General features: G+C 48.3%; 1 protein-coding gene across 3 annotated transcripts; it reads right to left on the reverse strand.

The window, feature by feature from the left end:
* Positions 1-685: 685 nt before the first annotated feature.
* LOC128150911 (cryptochrome DASH-like) lies at positions 686-22,361 on the reverse strand. Of its 3 annotated transcripts, none has more exons than XM_052807689.1 (14): positions 22,141-22,361; positions 21,843-22,015; positions 19,914-20,007; positions 18,481-18,611; positions 17,431-17,579; positions 16,951-17,039; positions 14,765-14,838; positions 12,934-13,023; positions 10,925-11,004; positions 9,549-9,608; positions 8,291-8,448; positions 4,288-4,407; positions 3,071-3,247; positions 686-1,424 (listed from the first exon to the last, which is right to left on the reverse strand). In XM_052807689.1, exons 1-14 carry the CDS (start codon positions 22,204-22,206, stop codon positions 1,320-1,322), a joined length of 1,566 nt encoding a protein of 521 aa, XP_052663649.1. In that variant the 5' UTR covers positions 22,207-22,361; the 3' UTR covers positions 686-1,319. The 3 variants fall into 3 exon arrangements, with proteins under 3 accessions (XP_052663649.1, XP_052663641.1, XP_052663657.1); XM_052807681.1 differs by having other exon boundaries at positions 686-1,427; positions 22,141-22,360; XM_052807697.1 differs by lacking the exon at positions 21,843-22,015 and having other exon boundaries at positions 686-1,427; positions 22,141-22,360.
* Between the last annotated feature and the right edge of the window lie 505 nt (positions 22,362-22,866).

The following is a 22,866-nucleotide window of genomic DNA, read 5'->3' on the forward strand; positions in this document are numbered from 1 at the left end:
AAATCGCCCCACGATGGCTACGTTCCTGCCCAACCCCCTCACGCGACAAACGGTGGGATTATTAACGCGGCCCTGGCAGGGCGTCCGCTCAAAATCACTCGAGTCGTCTCCTTTTGTAGAAGAACCTGCTTTTGTGTTCCTCGTCAGTTCTTTTCTCAGTCCAGTCCTGAACCGACCTACCCAAGTAAGCATTCAAAGAGATTTAACAGAATTATGGTAGTAGTCTTTACGAAAGAGGCCCAAATGGATCCCTAGTGGTAATAAATCCAGAGCCACGTCCTGTCTGCTGAGAGAGGGCTGCTTTTGGGACTGAGGAGTTCAAGCCCAGGCTGTCCATCGGGTGACAGTGCTCCACGACAGCACAAACATGGCTGTCCCCAAATTCCAAAACTCTTCCAGCGAGTGCAACATTCTGCATAAACACAAAATGCTTAAAATGGCCAGGGAACCATTTTAGACTGCTTTTTTGGTGCCAAGGACAAAATACAGTTCTCAGCTATGAACTGAATGGTTTCCAGCTTCCAGGCTGGTACCAAAAGCAGCCTGGGTGCTGCAAGGACTCCGTGGCAGTTTTCACGAGGAACTTAACTGTTTCTCCAAACTACTGTAGGAGACACAGTAAAAGAACATCCTCCGAAGCCTCACTCTGCCTGTGGATCTCTGTGGAAATGAGAAAGATAAAATATTCCAGTAGCAAAACTTTTTATTGCACAATGATCGGTAGTTTTAAAGCCTTAAAACATGAAATATGGGGATAAGAAAGTTCACTAGAAAGAGTTCTGACTGAACACCTGCCACATAAACCATCTGCTCCAGTTTGTAAAGAGGCGGAAATTTAGCTCTAACAGCTGTAAGCACCCGTGCAAAGCAAGAGGCACTGGAAAAGCAGCCACACCTCCTCCAAACAGAAAGGCCATGCCATTTTGGTTAATCAATATTAGTTAGACGGCCCCTTTCAACCACAGGACTTTACAGAGTTGAGAGTGATACACTGTCTGTGGGGGTCAGACCCTCAGCACTGAAGGGAAACCACTCCTGGAGAGCGGCAGGCGAACTGCCTAGGAGCTCACAGCACCAGCCTAAGCACCAAAGGGAAAATACCGGACCCGATCACCACAATCAGTGCTAATACACAACCTCCAAATACACGTGTCCAGCTCATGACCCTGGAAAGAATGAAGAGGCAGATCCCTACTTTCTTTGTTGTGGCCAGACTTCTATCATTGGCTTGGCTCAAGGAGATCAACCGTTATCCTGGCATCTTCGGCAGTGAAAGCTCCCACTGAGCGCTTCTCCAGCACGCACCTGGACAGCCTTCATCATACATCTTTCTTGTGAGAAAAGTAAAAATCTATCCCTCTGTCCTTGTGCTGCATTGGTGTGTGTGCAGGTCCTCTCCTGCCCCTGGGATGGGGACTTCTTCCCTGCTGCAAATGAAAGATGAACAGTGGGGTATTTGCTGATGCTGCAGAGTGAATCTGATCCCAAAGCAGCCTTGACATGCAGAAAAAAGTGCATGTGGCACTTCTACCCCCAAGTTCACTAAAAAGGCGGGGAGGCCTGACAGGCACGGCTCTAGGCTTGGACTTAGGAAGCTAGGGTTTCTAGTAAGGTGTGGGCTTGTATTTTCAAAGGTATTCTGATACTCAGTTTTGAGGGGCTAGGAGGGGAGGTTCTTCTCCAGGCCTCAGTAACACTGGGCCAACAGTCCCTCCCAGCAGTATTTTAATTTCACAAGCACAGTGTGGCAGTGCAGGTCCACAGAGCCCCAGGTGAGCTGGAAAGTTGATCGAAGTGGAACTCCTGCCTGATGGAGGGGCTTTTGGGTTCAAGTTTCATCACTGCCTCAAAGCAGTGTCTCAGCGAGGGGCTCCTTCACAGAGTCCTTTCTCTGATCTCAGATGCCCTCTTAAGCAGAAGGGTAATAAACCAGGCTCTTCAACAGCATGGCCAGAAGTGGAAGGCTTTGCTTCTGCAAAACTTTTCACTCATGCGAAGGAATCTGGCCAGAGATATTTGGTACTGCACCCTGGGATTAAAACCCAAAATGGAGACATGCTTCATTCTTCATTAAACATAGTATGACAACTAAATTTGAGCCTCCACAAAGTATCCTTACTCAGGAGGCAGGGAGGATGCATGGGGGAAGATGAAATGCTGAAAACCCCTTGAAATACACAACTGTTGGTTACATCCATTTCCTTCTTCCCTTCCAGCTCCAGCGTCACTGACCCCACCCAGACCTACAGAGCACTTCCCTTCCATACACATCTCCTCCAAGAACAGCAGCCCAGTCAGCAGATGCAAGTCGTGACATGTCGCAGGATCCACGTCTTAATCTGTTCCCATTCTAAAGGGCAGATACACCCAAAAAGCAAAGTGCAAGGGCCAGTCCCCATATTTACGGGTCTTGCTGACTCCAGTTTGGATGCACTCAAGCATGGTAGGAGTTCCACCTCATGAACAGAGCGGAAACTGAGCATCAACCTGGGCTCCCTTCTGTCCATCTGCATCGGGGGGTGGTTAGGCCAGCAGAGGCCTTCAGAGGTACCCCATCCTTCCACTCATATCTGGCACTATGTATATCCAGGAGGAAAAAACCTGAGTAAGAAGAGCTACCTATGAAATATGCATGGGTTCATTCTTCAGCCCTAAAGCCAACTGGCCTGGCACAGTTTATGTCCGTATGATGTCGGGTGGCTTTGTCAAGACTGTATTTTGTGACAGTCCTTAGCACGTGGTACCCTCAAATTGTGCTTGGACAAGGTTCTGGAAGGTGCTTGTTGGCCCTGGAAAAATAGTGCTGGGGAATACACTAACAATGTAACTGTCTGGATGACAGGAGGTGGGTACTTGGGCTTGTGCCTCAGACCTATTTAGTTCCCTGGGACAGACACAGCTAAATAAGCCTGGCTGCACAGTCCCTGTGCAGGGCTGGATCACCCTCTGCTGTGATGTAACGTGACTTTGCATTAAAGCAATTTTTTCCCTTTGTACCTGAGAAAGAAGAGCAGAATTCACAGCCAGTCCTGGAGCCCTCCCACACCATCTGAACCTTCCCAGTACTCACGGGCTTCTGGTTGATGTGTCGGCTCCACTCTGGGGCTGTCACAACTGGCTGTGGGTAGGTCTCACCTAGAGTTACTCCTGCCTGGGAGAGAGCAGCACTGTTCAGTGCCCAAGGGGTGTGGATATCTGCTCCCTTTATGCCCTGTAGTTCTGGGACCCACAGCCGGACATAATCCCCCTGCAAACAGAACCAACAGGAGACAGATCTATTCAGTAACAATCTGTAAGTGCTTCCCAGCAAGGGTCTTTCTTAACGTGAAAGGAAGAAGCCTGATTTCCATGTAAAGAAGCTGGTGTACTACAGCATCAGTTACCTCTATCCAGTCTTAGCCCCTCCTGCTAAACCCTCTACCCAGAATTAGTGCCCAAACACAGAGACCTGGGTGCTGGAGTTCTTCTCCCAGGCTTACTCTGCAGGCAGAGGAGGGAGAGAGAGGTGCTTTTTCGGTACAGTTCACCTGCCCTGTTTAGGACATAGTGTCACTCACAAGAAGTCCTTTTTTCTTTCCAGTGACTGAAGGAAACTAGCCTGACTAGCTCAGCTGCACACTCTTGTGCTTGGCAAGATGAGCCCCCCTTGCCCCTCAATCTCTCCCATTAACTTTACTGCTGTGTCCCCTCCTAGGACTAGTTTCTGATTCCTTGCAAAGTCCTGCCAGCTACAGTGCCGGAAGGCAATAGCGTAGCTTGCCATGAAGATAAGGAACAGGGTGGAAACAAGTAATCTGGTATGTGAACACTGGTTAAGCAGATGGAAAAGGCGATTTATCTGCTCCCACCACTTACAGAGGATAGCCAGAGGAGTCACAGGTTTAATCTACTCTCCAGGACCTCCCAAGGTGCCGTGTGAGCAGCAGCATCTCTCTTGTCACTTCTGAGTTCTCCAAGAAGCTGCTCTGTGCTCAGGGAAATGGCTGTGTCAGATATGGGTGGGATGTGGCTATTACCCGGAAAAAATGGTGATGAAACACTAAACAGACAGACCAACGGCAGGGCAGGGAGGGCGTACAGAGCACCGGCCTCTTTGGGGACAGCAGCAGATTGTAAACGTAAGATCTTCCTGTACAACACTGAGGAACCTGCCTGACTGTTGGCACAGAGATCACAGAACTATTTTTGCAGCAGTATCCACACAGCAGATGGATGTCCTCTGTTCCCTGAAACTATCACATAGGCTTTGCTGCACTATTCATTGTAGGGCAGCCAAACAAGACTTACATTGCCGTCGTAATCCAGGCCTTGTTTAATCATGTTAAACTTCCTGTTCTCCCGTGGGTCATTGCCAATACCAGCGCTGTATAACCAGTTGCCATAATTGCTACAAACGTCATAATCCACCTTTAGAACAGAGGAAGAAAACAATGAGGAGAGCTGGGCCTCCCCTTAATGAATCTTCTCTCCCCATCCACCCTTTATCTCAAGGGGACAATTCCTTGCATGGGAATCAGTCTGGCCACACTGGGGTGGTCAGAGCTCTCCCATGTAGGCACAGCCATCTGGCTCAGAAGAGGACCATGCTGCATGGCTGTTTTGTACAGCTGGGATCAGCTTCCCAGGCTACTTCACTTCGTGGTCTGTAGGTCAATAAGACAGGTAAAAGTCCAATCAAATTCCCTCTCTTTCTCAGTTTCCTTTTTTTTAAAAAAATCCTCTTTCTGCCATCATCTGGCAGACTTCATGACAACTAGCCCTAGCTTTTGAGTGCTCATATTCCAAGAAACAGTAGCCCGGTACATTTCAAATAGAAGAGAAAATTCTTCCTGACCAGTTACCCAGAGAACACAGACTACCAAAATCATCTCTGCAGATCCTATTAGGCAGACTGGAGAAAAGTCTAACTCAGACTGTATGGAGTGACCACACAGCATGTATGAAGATGCAATCAATACAAACACTGCAGTTTTTTCCCTGCTATACTCAACCTTCATCAGGGAATAAGCCTCAACTCACAGGGACTTGGCAGAGAGAGGTGCTTTACTAGGGGAAACACTAGAGCTCTTATGACATACTTAGTAGGCTGCACGTCGTCAAGTTATTCTACATCTGAACAAATACAAAGCTCTCAAGGATGCTTATGTAAAATGGAGCAAGGCTCCTGAAATGGGCACAAAAGAGAGCAGAACATGGTCCAGTCTGAGTGGACTCTCAGCTGGGCTGAGTCTTCAGCTGGGCAGGGTGGCTCAAATCCAATATCAGAAGCTTTCCAGTTGTACGACAATTCAAACATGGCTCAGGAGGGGAGTGGCAGTGATAGCAAAAAGGGCGTGGGATCTCTGAGCATTCCTGGGAGGGCTGTCCACATTGCGAAAGTGTAGCGCTGGCAGCTGTGGCAGAGTTTGCAAAGACACGTCACTGAGCAGGTTGAGTGCTGTTCTCTTCTCCCTTTACTGGAGCCACAGCAACAACCACTCCACACAGTGATGTTTCCAAAATCTCAGCCACTCCCTAAAGCGAGGAGCTCAATGCACCCAGACGGCAGAAGGCACAGGGGAATGGGCTCTGCCAAGTTCCCTCCCCCCTTCTCTGCAAAGCCAGCCGAGAGCTGGGGTCAGGGTGATCAATAGCGAACTATGCTCAGTGTGCACCAGGCTTCCCCTTCCCAGCAGCACTTCCTCCAGTGAGTGAGATAAGGAGGGGAAGAAAGATGCCATCGGAGGCCTGATTGTGCGATTAAAATGCAGGAAAGCGTGTGTGGGAGGTGAGGGCAAATCCAAGGGGGACTGGAGGAGGCAGGCTCATTTCCCCCTCAGCCTTGCCCCTTCCTGGCATTCTCTTCTGTTTCTTTCTCTCCCTGTCCTTGGGGCCTGACCCTGTGAATGAAATCATAGCTGAGATATTCTCTGTTCAGGACACCAGAAGTCTCTGGCCTTTCCCCTAGCTTCAGCGAGTTGCGGAGAGCTTCCCTTAGTCTCCCTGCCCATCTGGTGTGGATGACAAACACCCTCTTCTTCACAGACACGTGCAAACACTCAGTGGGCCTTTGCTGGAAGTATCAGAGATTAAATATGCATTGCTTTCCCTTTTTAGAGGCAAGCGAGACCAGTTTCAGCTCTGTACTGTCCTCTACCATTCTATAGCCATATCTCCCCCATCAAACTGATGTCTCCTGCATGTTACTCTGGGGATGCCACCAGGTTAAAGTAACAGAGCTGTCTAGCAATGTATCAGTGTGACATAAGCTGCAAGAAAGGGACAGGACACCAGGATCAGCCTGTGCCACACCAACGTACAGTGGCAGTCAGCATCTGGGGCTTCCCGAGATGACAGGGCTAGTGCAGAGTGCTAAATCCTGCTTCGAGCAAGGCAGGTAACATTCATGCCCATGTGAATAAAGGTAAGTAACCCAGGGAGCATCCTTCTAGTGTGAGACCTTCCAGGTCTTCCTCACTTGGGGAATAGGACCCGGAATCTTCCATGACCCTCTGTGTCTGACTGCAAAGTGAACCAAGCTCCTATCTGAGGTAGGCAAGGCTGCCCCCCCATCAGAGCAAAGCCTCAATTCCTGACTCCCAACTCTTAATCCACTGGTGACTTTGACTACGAGCCTTGCCTGTACATGAAGCAAGCTGCCCTCTCTGTGAAACGAAGTCACCTTTGTAACTGCTTTGAAAGCCATAGCTGATAGATGCCATCAAAAGCCAGATACTACAAAACATTCAAAACGGTCCTAGAGGCTCACTCTGCAGGACAGGCAGGCACAGATGTGTTTGTGCATTTGCGTGTGCTGTACCATTCTTCTGGAGGGCCACTGTGTGACATACTCAGGCTACAGGAGTTAGATCATCCATACTGAAAGGCAACCCCTGGTTGGCAAGTCACTGCTACGAAGCTTAGGGCACACAGGGTATCAGCTATCTTTTACAACCCACTGAAACTGCAAAAGAAATGCACTCAAGGTAAGATTTTCCATCCTAATTCCAGCTAGGATATGGAGGATAAGGCCACCGCTTTTCCGATACAAGTTCTGTGGTGCCATTTGCTGGGGGCTCTCACTGTTATCTGGAAAAGCATCACTGCATGGAGCTACCAACAGCACTTTCTGGAGGATCCTGCAGAAGTCCTGCACTGTGTTACTGTGCAGGCCCACCACTGCTCACAGCACTGGTGTGAGATGCAGCAATGGGAAGAGCACCCAGATCTTCCTGTAGATCTCTGCAGCCAAAGGCATGTCAGACCCCAGCTCCAAGGAAGCTCAAAAAAAAAATTACATTCACAAAAAAGGCTTTTTTAATTGCAGATAATGGTGAGGTGACTGGGCTTTCTCTGTACCTCCAGCCATCCTAGTGAGTAGAAAGTTTCCTGATTACTGGTAGCCTCTTACCTACCCACAGATAAGATCTTTAATGTGAGGCTGGTATTAGTATTTGGTCTTTTTCAGTCTGTACCATTCAGTCTGGTGAAGAACAAACACAGGTTCACCTCCTCAGCCTCAGTTTTCACCGCTCAGCATGGTGCTACTGACAGTCTCTCCATCAGTATTGCCGGAGATAATGGCAACCGAGCAAAGATGCACAGGGCTGAACTGGGGACTGCCAGCCTGTTCAGACCTTCCTGGAAGAAGCTATGGGGACTGAGGATGGAGAAGCAACCCAGCTATTTAACTGAGCTTGCATGGCTGCTAATTGGCATATGAGAAACGAATGGGTGCTCCAGTTGTCAGGGAGGCCCGTGACTTAACCAGAATGAAGAAGGATGCCTCCAGCCAGGGTGGAGCTCTCTGGAAGCTGATCCAGCTATTGTCCATACTTGCCTGTTCTTGACTAGATGACTTCCCTGTCCACAGCAATCAATGCAAAGATGCTGTGCCAATGCTGGCTTCAGTGGCCAGAACACATTTCTTTTTATGTTCTATTTCTGGGCTGTCCTCCTCCTCAGCCTCTGGGGTGAGCAAATCAGAGCATTGTTAACATAATTTATGTTTTGAGTTTTCTCAAGCGTGACAAATCTCTGGCTAAAACTGTACATGGAGGATCAAAACTTTCATTGCAAATTTCCTAGCTACATCTTGGTTGATGGCAGCTTCACTGTGGCAAAACTCCCTTTTCTTACGTGACCTTTGGGAAGTACATACCATGCAAGCAGTATATACATGCACTTATATCAGCCCGAAAATTACTGATCATCTTCTGTATCCTTCCTTATTAGGCAGAGCTGTCCTCCTGTCTTTCACTCAGGGCAGGGAGCACAAAGAACTCCAGATACACAAAGGGTTCAGTCTTACCAGCAGGTATTCAAACCATTCTGCCCCCATCCTCCAGTCCAGACCCAGGTCCTTGGTGAGAAAGCTGGCGACGTTCTGCCGCCCTCTGTTAGACATGAAGCCCGTTGCAGCCAGCTCTCGCATGTTGGCATCAACAAAAGGAACCCCCGTTTTGCCTTCTGCAGAGACAAAAGACGGAGCTGGGACATGATGACATTTTTGGGCACTCATAAACCAACCTGTGGTCATGCATTCACAGCCATCCAAGCAGGTAAGACATTGCCAGTGTACAGTGGCAGGGAGAGATTTCTGTGAGGTTTAGCTGGCATGCAGCCACCAAGATCCACTAGAAATTAAATGGGAAATAATACTGAAAATTAAAATGAGGAGAATTTTTGGCAAGGAAGAAAACAAGGTACAGAAAAATCGCAGACTGGAAAAACCATCAGGTGGATTGCAGGAAATTTTGCAGAGCAAAATAAATATACAGACAATAGTGAGATGGGCCAAGAACAGAAAGATTCTTGACAGGTGACTAACAGCAGAAAGGGATGTATTGGACAAGTCCCCAAGGGTTAGTACCTGAAAAGTAAAGAGCCTTGTTGATTGTTAAGGAAAAGATTTATTGTACCTGTGTGCAAATTGATACAGATGGCATTAATGTGAAGAAAGATATACAGGTGTGTATGTCATTGATTCTGATAGTTTAATCTGTTAGTCCCTCCAAGTTTTGAGATATTGTGCTTGCTATTCATGTGACAATAAAGTTATAAAAGCTAAAGAAAAGCAAGGATATTAAAAGGCTGTGGCATAACAAAAGATGTGATTTATTCTAATGCTGTTTTAACCTTCTAACCAAAACCAGTCAGAAGAACAAAATGTAGCAGGCATGGCAATCTAGCATTGATAAGAAGGGCTGGTCAGCCTCTGTGTGACTAAACAGAAGGGACCAACAGGTCATAAACACTTCCACCTGGGCAGTAAAATGTAACTGCAGCACATCTCACAAAGTGTGTACCAGCCGGACACAGCCTGGCCATTCACGATACCCTGTGGGCCTGCTCCTGTACGGCGCTCAGTCTCAAGGGAAGCTAAGTATCCTGCACTCACACTGAACCAAGGGGTTGGGTTCTTGTTTGGTGGTAACAGCTTAAATGACAGGTCCTGATCATGCTGACAGTTCCCCTGTGTAAATCTGAGTTAGCATTAGGGCACATGTTAGCATGCAGACAGGTGGAAACCAAAAGTACACTTAGCCAAACCTGTGGTTTCTACTGACCTTTCCAACAGTCAAAGAGCTGAAGGTCCTTTTTCCAGGGGACCTCTTTATTTTGAAGCCCTGTTGAGGAAAAAAAATGAACTGTTAATGAAGACAAATGCTGACACAGGCAGTTATTAATAAAACAATGACAGCAAGAGGCACCTTGGTTGACACAAGATATTAGGATGAAGCTAGCCCTCTCAGTGGTATTACAAACAAGCCACGTTCCTTCTGCAAAAGTTTAGAGATGATCCATTCCTCCTTTCAAGTGTTGCCAAGGGGTGTCTCATGCACACGGAGGATGCTTAAGCCCTAACAGATTTTGATTATTTGTTTTGTTGGTGTTTGCTCTTTTTTTTAACTAAAAATTACTCAGACCTCACAAGTGGTCGGAGATGTGCTCTGGCCCAAGCTAGTATTTTCTTGTTCACTTTTACTCCAGGACCATGTTTATGTGAAATCTGTTTCTGTAGCAGATACTAAACCCAGAATTACCAGGCAGAAGACCCTGGTAACACTGCTCCTGCAGTGGGGTAGGAGCAGATAAGGGAGATGAGTTTATGTTTGCAGGGGTCCAGTGGCAATTACAGTCCTCTGTACAGTGGAATGGAGGCAGCAGGGAGGACTCAGCTGTCAGCTCCAGACATACAAGGTTAGGCCCACCACTGGCATCCAGTGCCATCTGAGATGCTGTAGGGCATTCGAAACAGCCACATAGGCCTGACAGATGTGACACAGGCTGGATGCCAGGCAGACTGCCCTAGGGCATCTAAAACAGTGCTGGATGCTGAGGTGTGGGCAGCTACATCACATGGAGAACAGCCCACCCAGCACAGGCATCAGCTGTAGGGTTTCCTGACTATATGGACTAGATATTTGTTGTGGCACTGAGAGTCCAGACCCCCATTTCATGTGTAGACACCTGCACGTAAGTCACTGGGTCTGGAGCTGAATCTCATTCTGATTCCTATGTAGTACAAGGCAGAAGGAATATCTGGTTTCTTGGGATTCATGTTGCTGGGTTGATTCCTGCTCTGTCCCAGATTGTCTGGTAAACTTGGGCAAGCCTGAAGCCTGAATTCTCTCCAAAGGTGGAATGTCTCCGGAAACAGCATCTTTACTCTTATTGTGCTGTTGTTTCCCACTGACACATGTTAACAATACTCCCTGTATCTAATCAGATTTGGGGCAAAAGTCTCAGTGTCTACAGTGTCTAGCATCGTAGTGTTGAGGCAGTTCTGTGCCAATGGGAAGTCCCCAGCAACATCCCAGGGTGGTGACACAAGTGCTATGAGAAGAACATTTGTACAACCCAACGCTGACGGCCTCTTCTCTTTACTTTCCCTTTTGTAAGACCGTACCTTTCCTCTCCAAATATGGTGATCCATACACACCTCTTAATGAGAAAATTCTTCTGCCATACTTCAGGGCCACAAATCGAAAGTAATCCCGCCACAGCAGTTCAAACAGGACCCTAAAACACAAAGCCATGTCTGTATTGCACTGTGGGTCAGATAAAATTACTGATTCAGGATTTTGCTTCCATAGCACCCATCATTAACGCCGTGAAGTTTATTCACAGTGCGCAACTTCACATACCTTCCCCATGGTACCAGTTCTTGCCTCAAGCCTACTTATCTAGCTTGCACCTGGATGACTACAGTGAAGGCAAACTTTGCATGAATCACTTGGGAAGCTTTCCTTAACTCAAGTGCAGGAGCAGAATTTCAGGAAACCTGTTCCTCATCCATCCCTACTGGGATGTAATTCTCCAAAGAGCAGGGTGAGGACCTGATTCAGCTTCATGCTTCCGCATGAGCAAGCGTGTCAGCACATTCCTAAGAGTTTTGCAATAACCTTTATAAGGGACTTGAAGGCACCTTTCAAAACTAGGTTTACATTGGTCTAGCTCATGAGATCAGGTGCTAGGCCTGCAGAAAATAGTTTTACATAAAAACTTTCATATAAAAACAGCTTCTTATAAAATGATGGCACCTCAGCCTCTGAGACCTGCTTCAGCGATCTGGCATATTGGAAATACTCTGCTCGGCTGATGTTTTTGCTTACAAGATCTTTCTGGAAAATCTGATTACAAAACAGGACACTGTCCAAATCCTAAAAACTAGTGTCATAACACTGAGGTTCAATCAGTCCCTCATGTGCAGCCACCACAACCTATACTTCACTGTACAGTTGATTACCGTGCCTAGGAGCTTGACAGCTTCTTTTTTATAGTTATTTATCGCTTTAAAATGCTCAGATCACCATGGCACCCCAGCTGCAGGCAGGCTGGCTGACTATTAGATGGAAAAACATGAGTATGTTCATTTCTTGAAATCTTTCCTTTCTTAATTGTCTTTGAATTAAAAAAAAAAGCAGCATACATTCAACAGGCAAAAGGTCGATATTTTATCCGTCATTTGAATTTTAATGAAATTGAGTATTTTGGCCAGAATTGTTGGCAATGTTCTGCCTTTTCTTCACCAACCACTGTGCTGTTTGGCATGTTGCAAATGTAACAAACCAATACAAAAAACAGTTCTACAGTTTGCACAGTCTTTCTGGTTTGGGTTTCTTCCCATCCAGGTCTAGTGTTAGGCCAGGCTCTAACATGAACCTGCTTCTCCATAAGAGCTTCCTACGAGGCTCTAATTCACAGTGTCTGGACAGATCAGAGTGCATGAGAAGTTGAAGGCCAGCCCAGGGATTGATACACTGACTCAACTGTCCCCAGACTCCTTCAGCACAACCAGCAGGCACGTGAGCAGTCAGCGGTGAGGTAAGGAAGAGCATGGGTGACAAGGCAGGATGCATTAAGCCCACTTCTGACAAGGCAGGATGCATTAAGCCCACTTCCTAGTCCCCTCTTCCCCTTTGCTATGGTGGTGTGGTCATGGCCAGGCAGCCGAGCAAGCAGGGGGCCATTTGCTGGACTGTGGCCAGAGATGGTCCTGACACCATGCGATTTTTACAAGTCAGACAGCCACTGAGACTTTTGGGTGAAACCCTGCTCATATCCTTGGCATGAGAAACCCTTTGGCTTTTATTTGTAAATCATTCTTCTTCCTTATCATCTAGCACATAATAACAATACAGAGAGGGATGGTGCTGATTTACAGAGATCAGTTTTAAAAATCATGAACCACAATTTGCCAGCAATAATAATGACAACTAGCATTAATAATTTTTACTTATAAAGAGCCTAAAGCCTCTGGATGTCAAAGGCAGACTAATAAATCCACACTGAAACAGAACTGCAATGCAACCCAGAGGAACCAGACAGAAGGCACAGGAAAAACAAACATTCATTAAGGAGAAAGTTAACAAATCACTCTCTCCTGTGCATGAGATGCCAGTTTCCTTTTCAGAGAAAACAAGCCACAGTGATCATGCAGGGACATACCAGTATGTGCTCTGATTTGCCGTTCTCTCTTTTTCATACTTCTGGATCTGCTCATAGATGTATCGAGGTGAAATGCAGCCCAGCGCCAGCCTGAAAGCAGAAGAATGATGTCCTGAACACAATGTGGGACTGACAGCTTGATGTCTGACGGGAGGGAGTGGAGGGGCAGTTTTGTGTTTCGAGTTGTTGTCTGAAAACTTTGCTCAGTTTGCAGTTCTGCCACTGACTTCCCAAATGGCTTCCCAAAGTCAAGTTGTGTGACTTTTTTGCAACTCTGCAATCTGAGAATCAGAATCCTCCCCCCTTCCAAGTGTATGACTGTTACAGGAGTCTCCAACCTAATGAGATAGATAAATCGTTTTACAGAAGTTTGACAAGTTTCACCTAGAAGACTTTGATCAGCTGGTGACTTAGCACACCAATGACAAATCCAGAAATGGATCTCAAATGTCAACCTCTGCATCAACTGTCCTGGCTGTTCAACAGCCCTCCTTTTACTATAAACTTATTTATCCTATGCCCAGGGCTCCTCTCCCTGCAGTACCTTAGTGTCTCATTTGAGCAACCACAGAAGGCAAGTGACTTGCTGAAAATCTCAGGCAGGGTAGGAAAACTAGGGAATCAAACCCAGCTCTGGCATTCCAACCCACTGGGCTCCTTCCATTTGTTCCAAATCAGTGCTGTGCAAGACAGGAAAGAGCTTGTAGATGCCAACCCCATCACAAAGGGTGATAAAGAACAACTTTTACCTTGATTTTCCTAGAAATGTATTTTACTGTAATTTCCCACTAGGGCTTGTGGAAACATTTGATGTTCTAATGAATTCTGGAAAAGAGGAAGAAAGGGCCTGAAGAGTTTTTCCTTAATTGTTGACCAGCTCTAACACTTAGAAACGGCCAGTATGAGATGTGAATGCCTGGCTGCAATCTGACCCGTTCTGATTTTCATTATCTGACAGAGGAACACTTTGGGGCAGGCAGATCAGGACTGTCTGCTCTGGGCTAATGGCCAGCTTGGAAAAACCAGAGTGGAGGCCACAAATAAATAACTGCAGTGCCAGTAGTCCTGGGATCCCAAAGTACCACCAGGTGGAGCCATACACTGCAACCATTACAGCACAAAGCCAGTTGAAAATAAGAAATCCTGACCTGTAACAGCCTCAGCAAATTGTTTCACATTGCAATTATGTCGGGAAAACACTCCAGATGTTCTCAGCATTAGGCTGAACTAGGTTCTGCTGCTGCAGTTTCAGTCTGGAATTAACTCTCCCCCTTCCAGCACCAGAGACTAAAACCCCTGATTAGAAGTCATCATATTTACCCAAACAAGAGATCCTTTTGCAATAGGAATAATCAGAAGTGTCTCTTCACCCCACAGAAAAATGGAATGGCCGTGAGGTGAGGCAACTTGTCCCACAGTATTCAGCAAACCAGGACTGGATCGAGTTCTGCTTACAGCCCTATCAACACACTGAAGCTACCCTTCTTCCTTGGCTGCTCTCAACCACCCCAGATAAACAAAACAGCACAAAGCCAAAGACAAGTTGTGTGTCTGTCCAGTGCCCTGTCCACATCACTGCTCCCAGCACACTGGGCTCTTGGCACAGTACTGCTACACTTCAGCAATTCCTAATTGCAGGAATGTTCCCAGGGAACCGCTGCTTGGAAGCGCAATAAAGAGCAGCTCTCTGAGGCTGCTATACCCCAAGAAAAGGGCAAAGGAATCACACCTAGGCCCCTACCCATGCCCAATGAGCACTCAGCAGACACGTAACATCAGTTCGGAATGGGAGCAGAGAAGGAGCTTCCAGCCTCACAACAAAATTCTTTACCATGGTGCAAATTTAGTTGAGTAATCCATTCCCACCAGTCCATTCCGAGTCTCCTTGTAAGATGCAACCAGGTTCTGTGTGAGCAAAAGAACAAAAGGTTTTAATACTTTACGTGCAACCTGCTAAATATGTTTTCTTTCATATTGGAGCCAGGGCAATCTGGCAGGGCTGGGCTCCCTCTCATGGCTGCCTGCAAGGACTACAGAGCTGCCAAATTACTGCCTCCAGTGCACAGGAATTAATCAGGCCAGCAGTTTTCATTATAGCTCTGGGATGTGTGTCACAAGCTATGCTCCCCGCTTCAGCCTGTAGCACATTCCTTTCTACAAGCACTATGAACCTGGCTGTGCTGCTCTCTGCCCATATCCGCCTGACTCCGGGTCAATAATCCACTTAAAAGCTCCAGTAGCACTGGTGGCCGGTTCTCTTGTCCATGTGGCTGCTTGTTTGGGTTTGAAAACCACAGTGTCTGACAGCACCCAACACTAGCTGCAGGAATCCTGATCACTGTTATTTCTGGGCCACCCACATTTACAGCAGGGTGCAGACCTTCCATTTTCTGAGCACTGCACTGACAATGCAGAGGACATAGGGAAGCCTGATCTCTCCTTGATTCCCTTCACTGCACAGGTTACAACTGCTAAAGGGCTGTTCTAGCTCACCAAGGAAGACAGTATTTGTGTAACAAAAAAGAAGGAACAGGTTTTCCAGCATTGATTGTATTACTGTTTGATCAAGAGTAGAAGCTACGCATGCTTGCACTGGTTTTGGTGGGGATAGAGTTAATTTTCTTCATAGTAGCTTGTGTGGTGCTATGTTTTGAATTTGTGATGAAAACAGTGTTGATAACACAGGGATGTTTTTGTTATTGCTGAGCAGTGCTTACACAGAGTCAAGGCCTTTTCTGCTTCTCACCCCACCCCACCAGCGAGCAGGCTGGGGGGGGGCACAAGGAGTTGGGAGGGGACACAGCTGGGACAGCTGACCCCAACTGACCCAAGGGATATTCCGGACCATATGATGTCCTGCTCAGCAGCAAAAAGTGGGGAAGATGGAGGAGGGGGGGGGGGGGGGGAAATGTTCGGAGTGAGTGCGTTTGTCTTCCCAAGTAACTTAGGTGTGACGGAGCCCTGGAGATGGCTGAACACCTGCCTGCTGATGGGTAGTAAATGAACTCCTTATTTTGCTTTGCTTGTGCACGCAGCTTTTGCTTTGCTTGTGCATGCAGCTTTTGCTTTACCTATTAAACTGTCTTTATCTCAACCCACGAGTTATCTCACTTTTACCCCTCTGATTCTCTCCCCATCTCACTGGCGGGGAGTGAGGGAGCGGCTGCGTGGAGCTGAGCTGCCTAGTGGGGTTAAACCATGACAATGCTCCCCCAACAGCAAGGGAATGCAGGAACTTCTGTAGCACAGCTGAAAGAATCCCCGGGGGGCTGTCCCAGTGAGTACACTGGGCACAGCACACTTCTTAATCCGTCTCAGCTGGAGAGATGCTACCGCCTTTATCCACAAAGCTGCATAGGGTCTGATGCTGTTGGAAATCAGCACACGTGTCTTCGTCTAAATTCACACAAGGCAAATTTAAGGCAGTTCCTCAGACTAGACCAGGAAAAAGTTCAAAAACGGTCAGGATGCACACACAAAATGCAGTCAGCAGCAGCTTCGCTCCACCAAAGTGAGGGAGCAAGAAGTAGCAGTACTTACTGGCTGCAAGTTTTTAAACCGGACTACTAGGAACCTCCTACTATTTTTAACTGCAGGCAGCAGCTTGGGTCGGTTGTTCCTCACCCCACCTGCAACTGCAGCCCTTCAGGCCACTTTTCACTCCTCCAAAATGGAGGACCTACATTGCTGATGATGTGGGACAGGAGAGTAGAAAGGGCAAATCAAGGTAAAGGAGCTAAAAAATTGTCCCGATTCCCAAATGTTGATGGAAAAAAAGACTTAAGAGGGATGGCCACTAAACTAGTTCATAAGTACTTGGCTGACATTCCCAGTTCCTGGATGACTTTTTTATTTAGTTTGTCTCTCTGAAAAACTGAAATAATGCTAATTCCCTCCTTTGTAAAGTGTTATACAGGAGCTAAGGAAATATTATTAGGAACTGAAATTGCAGCCTCACCCACTTGCACAGCCATATGTACAAGTGGGAGGATGTAGATGAGGAAATATAAGAGTTACCGTGTCCCAAAAATAATACTGCAGTCTCATTAAAGCCTGTGTCTCTCCTCCACTGCAGGGGAAGGCTGTTCGTGGATCAGTCACAGGATCTGCCACAGAAAACACCATCACCTTGTTACTCCCTTGGAAAGCATCTCAAAGGTAGGGAGCTTAAAATCTACAGATGTTCAGCAGTAGGACTGTCTGCTTTGGGGACATAAAAGATTTGTGCCCTCGTCTTCCTTTAAAACAAGGGCCACATCAGACATATTAAAAAATACTGACTAAGAGGATGTTTTCTACCCAGCTGCAGGGCAGCTCCTCCATGCAGGGAATGTACCTTCATTTGCTGTATGAGTGAAGGGAGGCTTAGTTACAGTTACAGCTTAGTTACAGTTTGGGCAACCACCACTTTTGGGAGGGGTCCATGTTTTGATTGCCAGTAAGAGACATCTCTAAGTAGGATTTCATGGGAGCAACTGCCAAATTAAGTTTTCTTACCCTTCTGTCCCAAATCCTCCATTGTAGGAATACACCCTTCTTCCACACCTGGAGCCAGAGGCTTTAGCTGATCTGCCATATGCAGGGTTGGCCGGACCTTCGCCTCAGATTCCACCACTTTTCGGAAATGGGTGTAGACATCAGGCAACCTGTGCAGATTACAGCGCAGTCAGATCTCCACAGGATGGCTACCCTGGCCCCTCCACACAGCACCACATAGCAGCTTCCACAGATGGAGGGTTAGCTTTCCAGGCTGCACTCTCCAGAGGCAGAGTGCGTATTTGTGATGCATCTTTGTACACTGCCTGGCACAATAGAGGTAGATGTCCCTGGGGCTAGCAGCAAATGGGAGTTCAGTCCTTCACCCAATTTCTTTCTGTTTCTGATGCAAATGGTGCCTTTTCAATTTAAGGTGTGTCCTGATGGGGCAACCCATGAGGTTCAGATTTATCTCACCTAACTTCTGATTACCCACAAGGCTGACCTCAATGTAAAAATTTGCAACCTCCTGCTGCCTTTTCAGTCAATGGAGAGAAACAGGCATTTTTATGGCCTGACTCTTCGGCCCCATTTTATACATTTTCTATAGGATACCGTGAATCACTCAACTCCATCCACTACACCTAATGTGACTCTTGAGGGAGCTATGAAGAGCCCACACGCAAAGGGCTACTGTCATAGGCAGCTGCATTTAGGCAGATGGGGTAATGGAGCAATCCAGCCCAATGTCACAAGGACTCCAGGCACTGCAGGCTGAGTATCCAAACTGTGCTGGTGGAAGGGCAAAGAGAAATCAGTCCCTCAAGTCAATGGTCAAACAAACCCCTTGGATTTATGCATACTGAAGTGTAAATTCTACTACTAGAAAGGGATGAATGTGCCCCTTCCCCTTGATGTGTATGAGCATGACAGCACTGTTCCATAAATGCAGATGGACTAATAGGTCCCTTCCCTGTGGGATCAGATGACTAAGACCCCTCCTGAGCAGTTTACTGGTGTGAGAAACAAATAAGACAGTGGAGGAGTGAGTGACACCATGGAGCAGCCCACCTGGCAATAGGCCTGAAGGGAAGGTCATCCCGATGATACAGCGTGGATGCCCAGAATGTGTGAATCTTCACCCCGTGCTGACTACACACCTGGCACAGCTCCTTCTCCACATCCAGCTCCTCCTGCGTGGCCTAGGGAGAACAAAAGGCAGTGAGGCCATGCCTGCATGGCCTCAGCTCCCACACGCGCCCTGACCCTGGTCCCCGGTCTTGCCTTCTTCCCTCATCTCAATTAGCTTCATCTCTTTAGAGAGAGGTGCACACAGACAATCTCTGAGTATTTCCCTCTGCCAAACCCAACAAATGTTTTCACTCTCAATTAGTAGTGCCAATGCCAGAATAAGGAACCCCTTGATGTAGGATGTTGCAGATCTTTTAAGTTTGCATGGACTGGAAGGGTGACTGGACAAATATATGTAAAAGAAATCCACTGAGGGTTATTGAGTATCAGGATAGCATTCCTGTTTCAAGAAGTCCTTGAGCCACAGATTCTTGGAAGCTGGGAAAGTATTCAGGGGAAGTATCTTTACAGATTTGTCCCGCTCCTGTGGTCTCCTCTGGGTCAATAACCAATCTGTTACTGGTTGCTGTCAGGAAAAAGGTTCTGGAGTTAGAAGAAGCTTTTTGTCTGATCCTCTGTGGTTGCTTTTAGTGCTGCATGGAACAAGACACTATGAGATGTGTAGGTTGTCATTACAAGGGTCTTAGGCCTGACAGCAGGAACACCTGAAGTGCAGGTCACAGAGTGATCCTGCATTAGACAGCTCTGAGGTCCAGACTTGGCTAATACTGAGTGCATCTATGTACATACATACGTATGTGTGTGTACACAAAGCCCCCAGACCCAGTGGTTTGGATCCAGAGCCCTCCATTGAATTCAGCAGGCTCTGGATCAAACCACTTAGTTAGCTCAGTGAAAACAGGTCAGTGACACACCAAGCCCATGAACAGTCTAAGACTGGACTCATCTTTCATTCTTCAACACACTGGTGGGCAACTGCCTAAATATGGGTGCTGTCAACTCACTGGGGGCTTTTTCTACACTCGATACAATATGCCCCCTGACAGCTAGCTCCCTGTGCAAGAAAGGTGCCAGGAAGAGGCAGCTTGATGCAAACAGAAGGAGAAATGGACTCAGCTGACCTAAAAATGCCAGTTGCTGGAAACTCCTCTTCCTCAAGACACAGCACTTTCAAGTGATCGATCACAAATAGCTGCTGTCATCCAGCAAGGGCTCCCACCCAGACACCTACACCATCCCCATCCCAGGAGCTAGCCAGTTTCCCCAAGGTTAATTATACCATGGACAAGAAAGGCTCTGAACACACAGGATCTGCATGACTATTTGGTTGTGGAAGAAACCTCCACAACCTAGTTTTATCTTTTAACAATGTCACTCATTTTTTGTCACAATGTCACAAATATTTCCCTTACCTCTTCATGGAAAGCCACAGCACTGACAGAGCCCAACTGCGTAATCAGATCACGAACCACATCTTCTGGCTTCCCCTTCCTCACAACCAGGGTACTGCAAACACAAAATATTGACCTGAATTAGGCTTGATGTTATTGTTATTTATGTGTACAGGAGGCCCAAGTCCTGGCCCAGTCACCCATGTACTTGTTCTCTACGGAGCACAGAGAGCATATGGAGGCAGACAGACATGATTTGACTAGCCTACATTTTTTAGGACCCACTGAACACAGTTCGTAAGCCTCTGGGGCTGAGTTTGTGTCAAACACATTTCTACCACCTTGGATGCCTTAGAAATGATGACTGGGCAGAAAGCCAGGCTGCTACCTAAAGGTAAAACTGTCAGATCTGTTCATCCTCACACACTAAGGCTGAGATGCAAGAACTTGTTCCTCTTTCAATCCCCTTCACAGGTAGTGGTGGCCTGTGGGCAGACCCCTCTCCACTTTCATGTGGGAGTATTCAAAGAAATTCTTTCCTCTGAACATTCTGTGGTTGTAACAGTGTCAACAGAACTTCCCTCCCACCTTGCAACCTCACCAACTGCCCAGATGTGTACCCAGGGCACCAGACCAAAAGAGAAGCTGTGGTGAGAAAGTTCATCAGAGGTGGGTGCACAGTTCTGTGAGGAGCCTCATACGTGACTCTGTCCCTTTTCCTGTCTCTCACACACACGCACGTGCACATGCATGTACACACACACACCCTACTGTGTCATGTAACAGAGGCCTGTGCTGGAGAATTTCTTGAAGAGATAATACAGTGTTTTTCCCAGAACAATTTAAAGCATAACTGAAAAATTTCTTCAAAGGTGGGCTGGGTCTGAAGAAGGCAGAAGCAATGGGTGCTGCTGAGAGAGCAGTTCCCCTTACTTCCCACAGAAAAGCAGAGACCAAGCTGCCCACGGGGAACACCACAGATTGGACATGGAGGAGATTTCTGTCTACCACTACCATGAAGGTACTTCATGGTTGTGGAAATGGAGCCTTGGCTTGGCTCTTCACAACTACACGTCTATCACTGCAGAAGACCAGTCTCTTATCAGCCACTGACAACAGCACAGCAGCATTCAAGCAGCTCTGAATCTTTTCACTGTGGGGTGTGGGTGCAAATACCCAGTGATCAGTTCTTTCAGTCTCCTGTAACATTCACCATCTGCGTGGTCCACACTGCACTGCAAACCCAGAGCCATTCCTCTTGCTTCTACTACCACTGTTCTGCTGCTCTCAGAGAAGACAGGCTGGCTGACACACCTTCTGCTAAGCAGTCAGATGTTATCTGGTAATAGGATTCTTCAGCATGTAGACCTTCAGGCCCTGGTCTACTCCAGTTATGGTTTCTAAAGGCACAGTGAAGGAGGAATCCCTGAAGACTCCCTTCCCACAGTGTAGCCTACCAAAGAGATTGGGTTTAGCAGGACAGGGCATGAGCAAACTTAACTCTCCAGTCTCACAAGCCAGGATCCGTGATGGTCTGTCTCAAGCCAACTCCTAGGGCAAACTCTCTAGGAACAAGGAAGGACACATGCCACAGTAGCTAGTGTCATTGCCTAAATCTCAGAAGACTGCCGTTCATGTCGCCAGTCGTCAGGACTCCGGGCAAAGCGCTCAAGGCTGACACCCATCTGTGGTATCTGAGTTCAAGAAAGCAAAACCCCGAATGGCACGCGGGCTGCTCTTTGCTCCCTTGCAAATGGCACAGCAGGTCATCTGAACAGGGTTATGTATGGGACCCTATTGTACCTAACAGAAGGGCTGTGGCTCTCCGAAGCGAGCCATCATCAGAGCCCAGAGTATCTGACATGATTTGACTCATAGCACAGACATGTATCGATAACAAGTAGGAAAATAAAAGTAGACATGTTATTTGCACAGTGCTTTCTCAACTACCTTCCTTTTTTCTTGAGTGTTTCTCTTAGATCCTTCACACTTTCCAGCAAAAACCTGAGCCGATGGGGCCCTGTCTTCGGGAAGCCGTAGCACGGGGTGCCCACGTAGTGCCGTGGGTCGAAGCAATAGAGAGGAATAACGAAATCTGCGTTACTCTGAGCCCAGTGGAGCACCTGGAAACACAGAGAGGGCCATGGCAGCTCTCGGGGGCAGGATGCAGTGCGCACCTCTCCCCAGCCTACCCAGGAGCAGGGTTATTTCTAAAGAAATACCCGGGGGGCCGCTGGCCGAGCCCTACCTGGTTATCATGGGCGCGCAGGTCGCAGCGCAGCAGACAGATGGCCGTCCTCGCCGCCCCTGACATGGTGCCTCGACGGGGCCGGTCCCGCCTCACCCGGCCCAGCTCTGTCCTCCCTCAGCCAGGCCCGGCTCTCCTCCCTCAGCCCGGCGCCTCTCAGCCCGGCCCGGCCGCCTCAGCCCGCCCCGTTCCCGCCTCACCGCCCCGCTTCTCCCCTCAGCCCGTTCCCGCCTCGCCGCCCCGCTTCTCCCCTCAGCCCGTTCCCGCCTCGCCGCCCCGCTTCTCCCCTCAGCCCGTTCCCGCCTCGCCGCCCCGCTTCTCCCCTCAGCCCGTTCCCGCCTCGCCGCCCCGCTTCTCCCCTCAGCCCGTTCCCGCCTCGCCGCCCCGCTTCTCCCCTCAGCCCGTTCCCGCCTCGCCGCCCCGCTTCTCCCCTCAGCCCGTTCCCTCCCCACCGCCCCGCTTCTCCCCTCAGCCCGTTCCCTCCCCACCGCCCCGCTTCTCCCCTCAGCCCGCCCCGCCAGGGAGGAGCCGTCCCTCCTCCGGCTCCCTGCGGCCGCCCCCGCTGTCTCCCTGCGGGCCCGTGGGACGGGCGGGCCCCATCCCGCGTCCCGGCGTGGCGGCGGGACCGGGACGAGCCCTCAGCGGCGTCGGTCGGGGCTGCGTGGGCACGGAGGGAGGCGGCGGGGCAGGAGACCCGTTTCCCTTGGTCTGGCATCCCCGCGCCTT

Source organism: Harpia harpyja, chromosome 1, assembly GCF_026419915.1.
Source record: "Harpia harpyja isolate bHarHar1 chromosome 1, bHarHar1 primary haplotype, whole genome shotgun sequence".
NCBI classification, from domain to species: domain Eukaryota; kingdom Metazoa; phylum Chordata; class Aves; order Accipitriformes; family Accipitridae; genus Harpia; species Harpia harpyja.